The sequence below is a fragment of the Chinchilla lanigera genome, unplaced genomic scaffold (genome assembly GCF_000276665.1).
Source record: "Chinchilla lanigera isolate Chin_1 unplaced genomic scaffold, ChiLan1.0 scaffold00100, whole genome shotgun sequence".
NCBI lineage: Eukaryota > Metazoa > Chordata > Mammalia > Rodentia > Chinchillidae > Chinchilla > Chinchilla lanigera.
This window is the reverse complement of record NW_004955501.1, coordinates 2,708,519-2,723,814: the sequence shown is the minus strand read 5'-3', so window position 1 is coordinate 2,723,814 and position 15,296 is coordinate 2,708,519. Positions and strand designations below refer to the sequence as shown.

The 15,296-nt window shown below is 37.8% G+C and overlaps 1 protein-coding gene across 4 annotated transcripts in view; it reads left to right on the top strand.

The window, feature by feature from the left end:
- The window catches only part of Ppp2r3a (protein phosphatase 2, regulatory subunit B'', alpha), a 103,983-nt gene that overhangs the window by 28,185 nt on the left and 60,502 nt on the right, over positions 1-15,296 (top strand). For all 4 annotated transcript variants that reach the window (XM_005406782.2, XM_005406783.2, XM_013505755.1 and 1 more), the window contains exon 4: positions 8,497-8,599. In XM_005406782.2, the coding sequence (XP_005406839.1) occupies positions 8,497-8,599 (103 nt within the window). The remainder of the gene's footprint in view (positions 1-8,496; positions 8,600-15,296) is intronic.

The following is a 15,296-nucleotide window of genomic DNA, read 5'->3' as shown; positions in this document are numbered from 1 at the left end:
AAAGGGATACTTACAAGAAAAAAAGAAGTTAATTTACTATTTGCAGACGACATGATCCTTTACACAGAAAACTGAAAAAATTCCACCAAAAGACTCCTAGAATAACCAAATTCAGCAGTGTAGCAGGATACAAAGTTATACAAAAAAATCAGTAGCATTGCTCTACTCCAGTAATGAACCAACTGTGAAGGAAATTAGGAAAACAGTAGCATCAAGAAAAGTGCTTAGGAATTATCCTAACCAAAGACATAAAAGACTTCTTCAACATAAACTACAGTGCTCTGTAAAAGGAAATCAAAGAGGACATCAGAAAATGGAAAGACAACCCCTGTTCTTAAATAACCAGAACCAATATTGTCAAAATGGTCATTCTTCTAAAACAGATATTTAATGGGATCCCAGTCAAAATACCAGTATCAGTCCTCACAGAACTAGAGAAAACAATCTTAAAATCCATATGGAACCAGAAGAGACCCAGAATAGCAAAAGCAGTCCTGGGCAACAAGAGCAAAACAGGAGGCATCACAGTCCTCAGCATGCAGTTACATTACAGAGCGTTAGTGATAAGAACAGCATGGTACTTGCACAAAACAGACACATGGACCAATGGAATAGAACAGAGGAGGCACAAACAACCCAAGACACATTCAGCCCTCTGACCTTGGCAAAGGGGCCAAAAGCATTTGCTGGAGGAAAGGTAGCCTCATTAGCAGTGGTGCTGGGAAAACTGGATATCCACATACAGAAGATTGAATCTAGACCATATATCTCACTGTGTACTAAACAAATCAAAATGGATCAAAGATATAAATATTGAAACGAACACTTAACCTGCTGGAAGATAAAATAGATAAAACACTTGAAGTCATGGGCATAGGCAAGGACTTTCAGAACAGAACCCCTGTTGCACAAGAAATAACATCAAGAATGAGCCAATGGGCTCATAAAAGTAAAAAAAAAAAACTCTGCCCAGTGAAATAAACAACCAACAGAGTGAAGGGAAAACCTACAGAATGGGAAAAAATTTTGCCAGCTACACCTCACATAGAGGACTAATATCTAGAGTATATAAAGAACTAAAAAAAATGGACCCTCCCAAATAAAAGACCCAATCAACTGAAATGAGTAAACACTTCTCAGAAGAAGCAAATGGCCAGTAAATACATGAAATGTTTAACATCACTGGCCATTAGAAAAATGCAAATTAAAACATTGAGATTCCATCTTACTCCAGAAAGAGTAACTGTCATTAAGAATACAAGTGCTGACAAGGTTGTGAGGGAAAAAGGGCAATCTCATACATTGTTGGAGGGAATGTAAACTAGTACAACCATTATGGAAATCATTATGGAGATTCCTCAAGAAACTAAAAATATAAATTTAATTCGACCCAACTATTAACCTTTCTAGGTATCTTCCCCCAACAGTTAAAGACATCATACACCAGTGACAAATGCTTACCCATGTTTATAGCAGTATAATTCATAATAGCTAAATCTTATAATCACAGATGAATGGATAAAGAAAATTGGTATTTATGTATAATGGCATACTAATCTGTTACAGAGAGGGTTTGAGTCATTTGTAGGAAAATGGATGCAACTGGAGACCATCACAGTAGGTGAAATAAATGAGATACATAAGCTTGAATATTGTATAGTTTCTCTTATATGAGAACCCAAGTAAACAGAACAAAATAAAAGGTAGATAAGAGGAAACAGGGAGATAGATCTTTTGGAAATGGGAAGAGGACCAAGAAGTAGAGGGATGGAGAAGAAAGGGAAGGGAGCCAAAGGGGATGTAAAAAGTATTATTAAAATGTGTCGAGTGCTGTCTTAGTTACATTTTCTTATTGCTAAGACAAAATACCTAGCACCCAAAGTTAGAAGAAAGGTTTATTGTAGCTCACAGTTTGTAGTTCATAGCTGGCTGGCTTCAAGGCAGTGGGGTATTGCAGAGGAGAAAGTTTATGGCAGGCAGGACAGCAGCAAGCAGTCAAGTAGCAAGCAGCAAAAAGACAGCAGCAAGCTCCCTCTTTCTGTCCCTTATATGCTATCGCTAAGGGCAGGTAGTACTCACACCCTTAATCCTAGCACCACACCGTGAATCAATCCCAGCATGACATCCTTGATCCTAGCATCACACACTGTAGATCCAGCCATCTCTGAAAAGCTCCACCTATGACTGAATAAGGCATCTGGATACAAGCCATAACAGGTACATGTACCAACTTGCCACAGTTAGTACAATCATTATGTACTATAAACCTGTACTAATAAAAAAATTTAATTCTATTTTAAAGAACTATACCAGAGACAAAAGTTACAAATGCCTTATGTCATCCAGGTATATTTTACCCATTTTGTTCATGGAATAGTTCTGAGTTACCTCAATAACACGGGGTAAATGGGCCCTGAAAGAACCCTAGCTCATACACCAGTGGGGCGACACTTCTAAGCCAGTTCTATAGTCACTGTTCCACCTCTTCTATAGCACATAGAAAACAGTGTGATGAAATATAAGGTTTGCCTTCCTAAAAACATATGGATAATAAGTCATAAAAGTTAAAGAGTGTTTCATGGAGGCTAAAAATGCAAAAAGAACTAATGCACAAGAGTAAACTAGCAAAACAATTGACATTTGCCTGTAGGGTATTTTTTAATTGGTTTTTCTGGCAGCCTAAAACCTGGGGGAAGAAAATAGAGCCTAAGGCCAGAATAGTGGGGAAATGCTTAGACTCTGTCCTTTCTCCACCAGCAAGGCCAGGATTTCAGCTGAATGATCTATTTTCTAAAATCATCATACAACAATAGCAGAATTTAGGAACTTAAAATTTATAGGTGTTTTAACTTCCATTCAACTCACTTCTTTTGCCTGGTAGGTGCACGAGGCTCTTAAAAGGCCTCTGATGGAGTGTAAACTGGGGGTAAAAGGGTAGGTATATGACCAAGCACTTGTCAAAGATGCCCTCATTTACTGAGTTCCGCATTGTTGGCAACAACTAGCAATCTGGCAAAACAGCAGGAAGTGAGAAATGATTGTTTAAAGAAATCTGTGAACAGAGTGGGAAATAGAAAAGAAAAGAAAATAGTCTTATGGAATGTTAGAGCTATTTCTGTTTTGAATATTCTAGGGCAATATGTTTGTGGACCTGAAGCTAGCAACAATAGCAAAGGAAAAGTGGTGTCCAACTTGATTTACTACTCAGTAATAAGGATAAATACAGCTCAGTAATAAGGATTACTGTTAACTGCTCGGTAATAAGGATAAATACAGCTAGTTTTTTGTTGAAACCATGTGTCACGGAGATAGGATGGACATGTGTGTTGACAGACCTGTGTGGCAACGGAAGCCATCACAGGCACTGTATTTCTTCATTGAGATGAAACACTTTATCACTAGGGAGAAGTGACTTCTGCAGAAATCAAAAAGGGAAAAAACGTGAAGCAGTCTTCATTTGAAGTAGCTGCAGAAAACTGCTTACACAATTACAAATATAGCATGAGCAAATGTCCTTATCTTTTCTGGCATTAAAAAAATCTATAGTTATGCAAGCGTGTGTGTCGTATTAAAGCATCACGGTCAGATACTAAAATGACTTGGGTGCCCTCTAGTGGGAACTCATCCTTGGGCTCTTAAAATGCCTTTTAAAAGCCAGCATATACTCAAGGATGGCTATTTTGGGAGACTAAGTATGATGACCTGAATTACCATAGTGACCTAAGAAAATATGTACTTAGTCTTTAAATTTTTTTACAAATTTCAACATTTGCATAAAGCAACCCAGGTCCAAGTATAGTATATTAAAAATTTTAAGTACAAAAAATAGCAATGATACAGAATTAAAACATTTAACATATGTTAAATATGGGTATGGGTGTAGATGTATGTGAGTTGACTTGTTTCAGTAACAAGCTCTATGTAATCTGAAAAACTAAAAAGATACAATACATGGAAATAATTTCCTTCATGTCAAAGTCCTCACAGGTTGGAAGCTTTAATATATCCATTCTAGTGATTTTAGAATCAACACCTTAAACATCTTCTCCCCTGCTTCTTTTGTTCCCCTGCTTTCCCTGTGCTACTTCCCACTTCATATGTGTACTCTGCCATAATTTTCTTACAGGACATTGGTAGGAGAAAGACATTGTTCCACAGCTTTTTTACTTAGGTTCCTGGAGTACTGTACCAGTTCTTAGGTAAAATTTCTCCAACAGAGTAATATTACCGCAGCTTTACTGTGCTCTACTTTCTTTCACCTTTTTATATCAGTGCATCATTTGTCCATTACAAAATACTATTTTGCCTCAGAAGTGTTATATTTAGTGTAGAATAGCAGTGTAGGATAGCTTACCTTTTATGACTTTTATTATCTTTTTTTACTTGCCATATAGAGTTTATCAGCCAGTATCATTGGCAGAAAATTATAATTCACATCCCTGATTTGGCTTTGTCCTTTTTTTTTAATCTTGAGATGTTTTGTTTTATTATTCTTTTGTTGTTTTGTTTTGTTTTGAGACAGGGTCTCATGCAGTTCAGTTCAGGGTGGCCTTGAGCTCACTTTGTAGCCCAGGCTGGTCTCAAATTCCTAAACATCTTCCTACCTCAGCCTCCTGAGTGCTGGGATTACAGGCTTGTGCCACCACGCCCACTGGCATTCTTTTGTTATTAAAACAAAGAGACAAACAAAACTATTAATAGTGTGGTTATTTTCTGTCCTGCATTATAAAAGCTATCCCTGTTACAAAACTGCTTGGATCTTTTAAAATGTATTTAACATTTTATTTTTACTTTTTCCAGAAAAGAAGCTATTGAATTGGTACAAAACAGGAGAATACAACACAAGTTTACTCCCCATGGGCTTTGTGAAATTTTTCCTATTTTATTTTAAAGAGAAAAACAATAATAACAATGATATAAAACTTCAAAACAAGATAATAGAGTAATAATGGTTAATACATTGTGTACTGTTATCTTCAGAGTAGTTGCTCAGATTACAAGATAGGCATGGAAAATTGAAGGCTTTGTCCTTTTAAAGTATCTGTCATCTGTCATATTGCTGCAGTGTTTATTCAGTAGTGGTGGTGGTGTGTTTTTTTAAAAAATGCTCCATTGCAAAGACCTTACTACTTCTCTGTTGTCATCCCATCCACTTTGTAATCTTAAGAAGTGATTTTCATTAACACTTACCACACTAATCTTTTCCTAAAGTGTGTGTTTATTAAACTTCAGGGGCCTTGAATGTATTGAAGAATGATAAAGGAAGTAAATATAAAAGACCTACTATAGCTCTAATCACAAATGAAGTTAATTAAGTATACATCTGTTAGATCACTAACATTTTGAGAGGCTTTATGGGTAAGTCACACACTGTGTTTGATGAATAGAAAAGCTGTAACTTTGCCTGCCTTTTAGATGCCAAAGAGATAAAACAAAAATACAATGGTGTATATGATATGTATGAATTGTACAAAGATCAGTAAGGAATTCAGTTGTCAAGGAAGGCTTTTGAAAGAGGTGGTTATTAGTTACTTCTTAATAAACAGCATTAAAACCACAAAGTTGGAGGAGGGTTTTATAGGAGAATAGAACAGCATGAGGATGACATGAAGCAAAACTACATATGCCAGGCCACTGCCTGGAGTAGAAGTTTCATTTAGCAAAGTAGTGAGATAGATGGGTAGGCAGGCTTCAGCCTAATTACAGAGGCTTTCAATGCCCACTATAGTTTTATTACCTTTGCATCATTGTAACAAAATAATCAAGGTGGAGGAAAGATATATTTTGGCTTTTTGGCTTACAGTTTTGCAGGTTGCAGTCCACGGTTACTTGGTCCTCATTACTTTCTGAGCTTGTGCCAAAGCAAATTATCATAGAGAGGAGCATGTGGTGGAATGAAGTTGCTCAGTTCATGGAGGCCAGGAAGCAGAGAAAGAGTTCACTTTTATAGCGAATCCCTTTCCAAAAACCTATTAAGCTATTAATCCATAAATGGATTACTCTTCTTGTTAGGTTGGAGCCCCTCATGATCCAGTCACCTCCCAAAAACCTTACTTTTAAACTTTGCTGTATTGGGGACCAGGACTTCAAAACATAAGATTTGGGGGACCTTTAAGATCTAGTCTACCACTGTAGGCTTATGCATAGAAGTGGTAGAGTTACTGAACATTTTGAGTAAGGGAATTGTATAATGAAGATTGTTTTACAATGGTGAATTGACTTTAGTAAAGACTGGATAAACACAGAAACCTATTAGAACCCTCTCCCCTTCTAGCAGTCTCTATGAATTTATTAGGCCCTGACTTTTGTAGTACATTGGAAAACAAAAAGGAAGAAACAGCTGTCAAATGTTCTGGGGAAAAATTCCTCAGGACTCCAATACTCTTATCCTTTATTCCAAGTATCTAATGGTCCTAGCTAGAAACTTAGGGATTTTCATGGATTTTCCCTTTGTATTCCTCACCCCTACCAACGATCATGTCCTTTCATTTCTGCTATATGTGCCCCTTTCTCTCTACTTCCCCCTGCTAATATCCATGCTGAGGCGCTCATTGTTTTTTACTTGATACTTCTGAGAAACACATCTGATCGTGTCACTGTGAAAATTAAAGTTTTTCTGTGGAATAGGTGAGAGTCCACAGTTCTTGGCCTGATATAGAAGAGGCCCCAAGGATTTGATCCTACCCGCACATGTTCCCTTCTCTTACCACCTCTGTTCTTCTTATTGCCCCAGTGTTCCACACATCTCACACCAGATTTCTCTCTTTAACCACAATACCCTTCTTTCCTACTTCACTTTCCAGGAACTCTCACTGACCTTCTGTGTCCTTCCATGACTACCCTGTGCTTATTACTTCTCTTATGACTGTTCAACAGTAGTACCATCTTACTGATGACGATTGTAAGCTCCTTACATAGCATGAAACTATGTCTTACTTTCTTTGTGTGCCAAGCATTCCCAAGTCCAGACGTAATGCCTGATACACAGCATTCAACAAGCAATTAATAAAGGAAAACAAGAAAATTTAGAGACTGCTTATATGTGGAGAATAAGAAAGAAAAATAAAATGATTTTAAAATGTCAAGCACAGATAACTAAGAATGGTATCAACATTCTTATAAAAATAGATGAAAAAGGACTGACTCAGAAGAAAATTTCAATTTTGATTTTCAAAATTTTAATTTTTTTCAGAGTATAGTCCCCAAGTGGAAATGCCCGTCATAATTTGAGGTAAGGAATTCTGGAATCTTAGAAGACTAGAGAACTCATTTTTTAAGGCTTGTTATTGCAAGTCTGGTTTCAGAAGCTGCCCATCACATTATATGGTGTGTAATGATCCCTCTGAAGTGTTCCCTTCTACCTGTTTCCTATCTCTGGAGTTCTGGTTCCACATATCCCTGGTCAACCAAATGCATATTCTCCCCCAAGTGTATTTTTTTTTATTTAAAAGAGTAAAAGAAGGATAACATAATACTAGGGGGATTTACCGAATTATAGACAAAGTGGTAGGACAATATCAATGGTTGTTACTTTACCTATTGGTATCTTCAAGATAGTTTCTCAGGAAAACAGACAAAAAATAGTGAGTTACAGACAAAAATGATAGGAAATTATCAATGGTTGTTGTACTATACTTTGGTTTCTTCAAAGTGGTTTCTAGAAAAAAATATATGGAGCTATACATGAGTGATCAATTAAATAATCATTGACTCTTCTCAAAGGTTGTTGAAAACACTTAGTAGTAAACATACATCCATTTACAAAATAACATAGGAACAATACAAACATTACAGAATTATGGACAGATTGGTAAGAAATTATCAATGGCTGCTGTAATACATGTTGGTATCTTCAAAGTGGTTTCTCAGGAAAATAAAGCTATGCAAGAAAGATCTAACAAGTAGTTACAGCCTAAGGTTGTGAAAAATAGCGGATTACCTCCTCATCAGTGACTCCTTTCACTGAGGTGTGACGGCTGGAAGGAAGGCCAGGATTGAAAAGAAGGACCAAGAGACTAGCACCGGTGTACAGCAGTAGGCTGTTTACTTTTTCCTCTATAGTCGTGATTACGCGGGGCTCCTCCTTGAAGATAACGGTACACTCCAAGTGTATTTTAAAAATATCTGTTTTACCTGCATTAGTTCATTTGACTGTGATCTCAGCATCAGAAATATTTTATAAAACTAATATGCTACCTTGTTACTGAGCTTTTATTAAGATATCCCTGTAATAAAATCAGAAGTGTAGAGAAAATTGAAAATAGAGCATTTGGTCTGGGAGCAGCTCAGTGACAGAGTGCTTCCCTCCTGCACTTAAGACCCTGGGGCCAATTCCCAGCACTGCAAAAGAATAAAAGAAAGCACTTAATTCTTGATTCAAGTGGTCTTCAGGTCAGACTGCCGCTAACAGTTTTAGTTCTTGCAGTTAACTGTCAATGTTTTAGTTCATGTTTCTTCCCAGCAGCAGATCTTGCTAAGCAACTGTTTGTTTTGTAGGTTGCTGAATAACCATCATGACGATGCCTCTAAGTTCATCTGTCTTCTGGCAAAACCTGGCCACAGCTCTCTAGAACAAGAGGATTTTGTCCCTTTACTTCAGGTAGTTTTAATTTCCTTTTGAAAATTGGTTTTACTTTTAGAGTTTCAGGTTTTTTTTTTTAATTTAGAGCTATAATATACATTAATTTAGCTGTACAGGTTTAAAGGTCAGATTCTAGAAGAGCAGTTTTTGTGTGTGTTTTAGCAGTAAAATGCTTTTGTTAAACATAATCTAAAACAGAAATCATAGTATAAAATATACGAAACTGGGCTCCTCCCGTGGAAACAGAGAAAGGGGCCTGTTCAGCCTCCGCTTGTCCACGCACAGTAGGCAGTGAAGCACCTTCTGAAACTTCGCAATTCGACAAGAAGCAGCCGGGCTGGGGCTATAGCTCAGCAACACACGCACCTTCCTGGCAAGTGCAGAGTCCTGAGTTCGATTCCTGGTACCTGAAAAAAAAAAAAAGACAAGAAGCGGGAAAATGTTCACATGAAATAGAACTAAAACCCCGTGGAAAGCAAGTAAAGACGATAGAGTAACCAGAACCCCATCATGAACCGTGGGATCTTCACTCAGTGCTGCTTGACTCAGATTTAAGCCCATTTCTAAAATGCTTGGTTTTCTAATTTTTTAACCAAATATTTATTTAAAACAGAAAATTAGAATAGGAAGAAAAGAGGAAACACGTGCAGTGAGAGCTGCAAAGACAGGTGCTACCAAGCTATAAAGGTACCCAGGAGAGAGGGAGAAAACTACTTAAGGGAAAAAAAAAGCCTGTAGAAGTGCTCAAGTCTGAGACTAATTTAGGATAAGGCAATAGTTCTCAGTCTGTTAAGTCTAATCAGACTGCTGCCACGATCAGTAATCTATATTACTAGCACAGACTGTATTTAATCATCTAGAAAACTTACACAGAGCACTTCACTGATGGAACCAAATAAATGAAACAACAGTCTCACATTTTTCCTTTTCCATTTATGAAAATTTAAACCATGTACTGTGAATTCATATACTGTATTGTTGTACATGTAGAAAAGGCAGCCTCGGACTAGAATAAGTTGCAGATACTGTATATAAGAAGCATAAGTTTTTTGACTTTCTGGTATTTATTTGAATTTCTGACTTTGGCCTTCGTACACAGAGGGAATTTTTAACCTTCCTGGGGTTCCCTGAGCCTGGAGCTGTGTCATAGTTCTGAAGTTTTGCTTGGTATCAAGGCATTAGTGGCAAAAATCTCGTAAAATCCAGTGTTTTGCTGCTGCTGTATTGTACATCAGGCTCCAGAATCTTGGATAAGACACCCAGGGCCCATCTTCCTGTTGCACCACACAACTCTTTGCCTCTGGAGGTTTTAGCTGCTTCCTGGGAGCTGTTGCCAAGTGACAGCGTCCTTTTGCTCTTAGCACCCACAGTCTCGTCTTCCTTTTTTCCTAACAGACCTCTTCCGATTTGCTGAAGTCCACTGTCACAGATCTTTATGCTTTCGTCTCTGCCCTCAACCCTCCCCTGTCCTGTCTGCTTCCCTTCCCAGTAGGTGCAGGCTTCCTGCTTACTAATTTTGGGCAGAAAAGAGAAGTGGCTTAGAAACCTCTTTGGGTAGCTTTTGTAGCAGCACTGTGTGTGTTGTAGGTTTAAATGTAGCTCTCTAGAACAGGAGGATTTTATCCCTTCTATTTTACTTCAGTTAGTTTTTATTTCCTTTTGAAAATAGGTTCTACTTTTGGAGTTTCAGAGGTTTTTTAAAAACCTACAGCTCCAATACACATCAGTTGAGCTATATAGATCTACAGGTCAGATTTCTAAGAGTGTTTCTCTCTAGGCCTTCTCACGAGAAAATTACCTGTCAGTATTGGATCTGTGTTTGCTGTACATTCTTCATGGCCTGCGATACTGTTTCTTAATATTCTTCATGTCCTATCTAAATTTTTTACTTTCCTAAACAGATCACAAATTCTCTGACACCAAGGTGTGTCTTTCATTTTTGATGAGTGTACATCATTGCTTTAGGCATCCCTGTAAATCCTTGTTGGCTGATGGGGAGCTTAAGGAAGGATGCAGAAATTTGCTGATACAGTTGGGGTTTTTAAAGTTGTATTTATGGTTGCTGTCTTTTTAAAAATTATTGTTTTATTGAAATATACTCACACAAAACATCAAAATCAGAGGTGCCACACTCAGTGGACCTCCACAGTATGGGACCTGTGTAACGAGCACATAAATCCAGAAGCAACATCCATGTGGACCATCAACATCCACTGAGCACCTTGGGCTCCACACTAGTCACTGCTTCCCAGGGTAACCACAGCCCAATTTCCAGGAGCACATAGCATAGATGTTTTACTTACAGTAACAGTTTTTCATGTTTAAAAGACAAAATTTGGTTCTGATTTTATTATATATCCTTTGCACTTATCTTAATTTAATGATGGCTTTGATTATCCTTAGACTCATCTGCTGCATGGTTTTGTTTTTGTTTGTTTGGTTTTTTGAGACAGGATTTTGTTATGTAGTTCAGGCTGGCCTGGATCTTGTGACAGTCCTCCTGCCTCAGCCTCCTAAATGCTGGGATTATAGACATGTGCCACCATGCCTACCAAGGTTTTATTCCCCTCACAATATATTGAGAATGAGGATTCTTAATGGACATTTTTAATTTAATCAGCATCATTATACATAATACCCTGCATTATGTATAGCCATTTGTGTTTTATGAAATCTCAAACATTTAATATTTAAACAACATTCTTAATAAACATTAAGTTTTAGTACCATTTTCCGTCTGTTCTCCATCCTCAAACCCATGGATCTGTTCTTGGCTGCGTTCTCTCTGAGCCCTACAAACTGCGTCTTTTGGGCAGGTTAGCTGGCTGGCTTGCTTTTTCTTCCTTCTTCCCTTCCCTTCCCTTCCCTTCCTTTTCCTTTCTTTCCTTCTACTCCCTCCCTTCTTCCCCCACATCTGTCCATCCATCCATCTTTCTGTCTATCCATCTATCTGTCCCTGTGTTACTGAGGATTAAACCCAAGGCCTTTGTACCGATCTCCAGCCCCAGGCCTCCCAGACTGCTGGGACTACACCACTTGGGTTCTCCTTCTAACCTTGCGTAGGTTTGGCAAATGAGGAATACTGCCGGCAGATGGGATGGCAGAAAAGGAAGAAATCAGCATTTCTTTCCCACAGTCTCCTCAGCACAATAACTAGATCTGTGATATTAGCTTCTATTGCCCGGCCCCTTTGTGGTTCAGGTTCCTGTGGGCTCCCACAGCTCTGTTCCTGCCCTTGTTCCTTGGGTCCTAAGTATCCTCTTGTTGCCAGTTTCTGGATGTCTCATCATGCTTTGTTGATCCCTAGCCTTCCTACTGATTTGTATGTAGTCCCTCCATGACAGGTTTTTATGGTAACTTCTTTTTCCTGTGGGGACGCTACCCTAACCGATGGCAGCCGTCAGTTCTATCAGAGCCTTAAGAAAAGCTTTGACAGGAACATAAATTAAGTCTATGCTAAAAGAATGATGAAAAAGCAACAACAGAACCATAACAATGAGTTAATCGATACTGTATTTATATTTTCCTTACATCTAAGGAGAAGTTTTAAAAATCCCATTCTTATACAAAAATAAAATGACATCTGGTTAAATAATGACAAAATAAATGGACTAAGTCTCCTTCCATTTTCCTTGAACCTCTCTGAAGTTAAAATATAGAAATTACAAAGGAATAAACTTAGGAAAAAAAGTGGAATGGTAGAGAAAAATGATAAAAATAAGTATGTAAGAGGTTTCAATATACAGAGTCCACAAAAAAATGTATACACCCTTCAGCAGTTCACTTTACTAATAAATGTCTGGGAGGTCATGGCCAGCACTTGGAGCCCCGCTTGTAATTGTAGAGGCTAAAAGTAACTTGTACTAATCTCATGACATATCAGTAAATTTAGTACTGAAGTATTTATACACATTTTTCTTTTCCGTGTGTGTGTGTGTGTATTTTTTTCGGACTGTGTATTTCTTGAAGATGAAACAGGACCAGAAGCAGGCTAAGGAAACCACAACCCAGAATGTGGGGCTCTGTAGGTGCTGCAGTGGAAGAGTCAGCTCTACCGACCGGGATCCCCAAGCAGCTTGTAAACCCACGGTTGGCAGGTCTGATGAGAAATATTGGAAATGGAGATTCATTGAAGATTGTTAAACTAAACAACAGACTAGTTGGTTAGTTAGTTCGTTTACTGGTTTCCAGATGTAAAGTGCACCCTGGCATTTACTTACTCACAAGCATTTTTTTAAAAAACATGTTTAAGTTTCCAGTGTTCCACCTGCAGATTAAAACTCTCCATTGGCAATTGGAGAACCAAGGGAAATCCTACTCGTTTACTCTGAAATAATGCCTGCCAGTCAGCACATCCATCCTAAATGCAAAAAACTTCTAGCCAGCAACTTCGTTCTCAAGAAAGATACCTTTTGAAAAGTAGATGTACTTACATTTCATCAGAGGAAGAGTATATCCACCACCTGGTTCTTCTTAACTGTACATATATATGTACATGTATAAAATCAGCACAATTCACAGTAGCTAAGCAGCTTTGGAAACAACCTAGATGCCCATCAACATATGACCAGAAAGAAAATGTGGTGTATATACACAGTAGAGTGTTACTCAGCCACAGAGAAGAATGAAACTATGTTCATTTGCAGGAAACAAACAGAGCTAGATACCATCATGTTAAGAAAAATAAACCAGAGTTACAAAGTTAAATATTGCATTTTTCTCTTACATGAAAAAATCAGTTAAAAATACAAAGTAGGCAGTAGACTTTTGGAGATAGGGAAAGGGCTCAAAGAAATGAAAAGGAGAAGGGGACAGTGGGATAGAAAGAGATCAAAATGTTTTTAATTTCAAATTTTTCATTAGTATGTTTGTCATACATATTGGTCACATTCATCATAGGGCATTTATTCCTGTGCACAACAGATCTTGATTCTTCTTCTTTTCCCATTCCCTTCCCCTCCCTTCAGCACTTCCTCCCTTCCCCGTTTATAAAAGCTTTGTTTCTGGTTTTTCCTTCTTTTTTTCCTTTGCCCTTCCTTCCCTTCCTCCTTCCCCCTCATTTCCTTTCACATTTGAATATGTTCTTCCTACTTCTCAATGTCTATCCTCCATTATCCCCCCTTCTTTACCCTTTGGGTTTCTCACATAAGAGAAACACTGTGATAGTTAAACTTGTGTGTCCAGTTTATTTATCTTAAAGTATGGTCAAGAGGTATATCCATTTACCTAAAAATAAATAAAGTTTGTCCTTCTTTATGGCAGAGTAGTACTCCATTCTGTTTGAATACCACTTTTTTAAATTCATTCTCCATTATTGGGCATATGGGCTAGTTCCAAGATTTAGCTATTATAAATTGTGCTGCTATAAACACAGGTATGGTGGGGTGTGGTGTTGCATTCCTGTAATCCCCAGCACTCAGGAGGCTGATGCAGGAGGATTGTTGTGAGTTTGAGACCGACCTGGGCTACAAAATGAGCTCAAGGCCAGCCTGAACTGCATAACAAGACCCTGTCTCAAAAAAGACCAAAAAAGTAAAAAAATAAGTAAAATAAATAAACACAGGTATGCATATATCACTGTGGTATTGATAGTTTTAACTCTTTCAGAGAAACACGTAGATGGGAAACACCGGGGTCAAATGGAACCTCTGCTTTTAGTGAGCTGAGGAATCTCCATAGTAATCTCCATAGTGGTTGTACCAGTTAACACTTGCATCAGCATTTGTTGTTGTTTGATTTTTTTTTGATGATAGCTGTCCTTTCTGGAGTGAGATAGAATCTCAGTGTTGTTTTAATTTGCATTTCTTGAATTAGCAATGATGTTGATTCTCTTTTCATCTCTTTATTTGTTGTTTGTACTTTATCTGAAAAATGTCGGTTCATTTCAGATGCCTATTTTTTTATTGGATCTTTAAATTTGGGGTGGGTCTGATTCTTTTTAAGTTCTTTATATATTCTAGATGTTAGTCCTTTGAGGAGTAACTGGTAAAATTTTTTCTCATTCTGTGGGCTGTCTCTTCACTCTTTTGGTGGTTTATTTTGCTGTGCAAAAGCTTTTTAATTTGATGAGATTCCAGTTTTTGATTCCTTTTTAATAGTTCCTGTGCCTTCTGGGTTTTATTCGTAAAAGTCTTTGCCTACACCTGTGACTTCCAGAGTTTTACCTCTTCAATCTTCTAGCAGAGTTTAGTGTTTCTGTTTTAATATTTAGATCTTTAAACCATTTTGATATTAGTTTAGGTGAGAGACACAGGTCTAGGTACAGTTTTCAGCATGAGGAAAGCCAGTTTTCCCAACACCATTTATTAAAGAGATTTTCTGCCAGTGAAGGTATTTGGCTCCTTTGTCAAAGATAAGGTAGGTGAGTGTGCTTGGAGCTGTTTCTCCATCTTCTAATCTGTCCCATTGATTCTCAGGTTTGTTTTTTATTAGTGTGTGTGTGTGTGTGTGTGTGTGTGTGTGTGTGTGTGTTTGCCAGTATCATGCTGTTTTTTTCACAGTAGCTTTGCAGTATAATTTCAAGTCTGGAATTGTGATGCTATCTACTTTGCCCTTGTTCCCCAGAACTGCTTTTGCTGTTCTAGGTCTCTTCTGGCTCCATGTGAATTGCAGGATTGTTTGTCTAGTCCTATGAGGTAAGCTGTTGGTATTTTGATTGGGACTGCATTAAATCTGTGTAGGAATTTTAGAAATATGGCCATTTTCACTATATTGT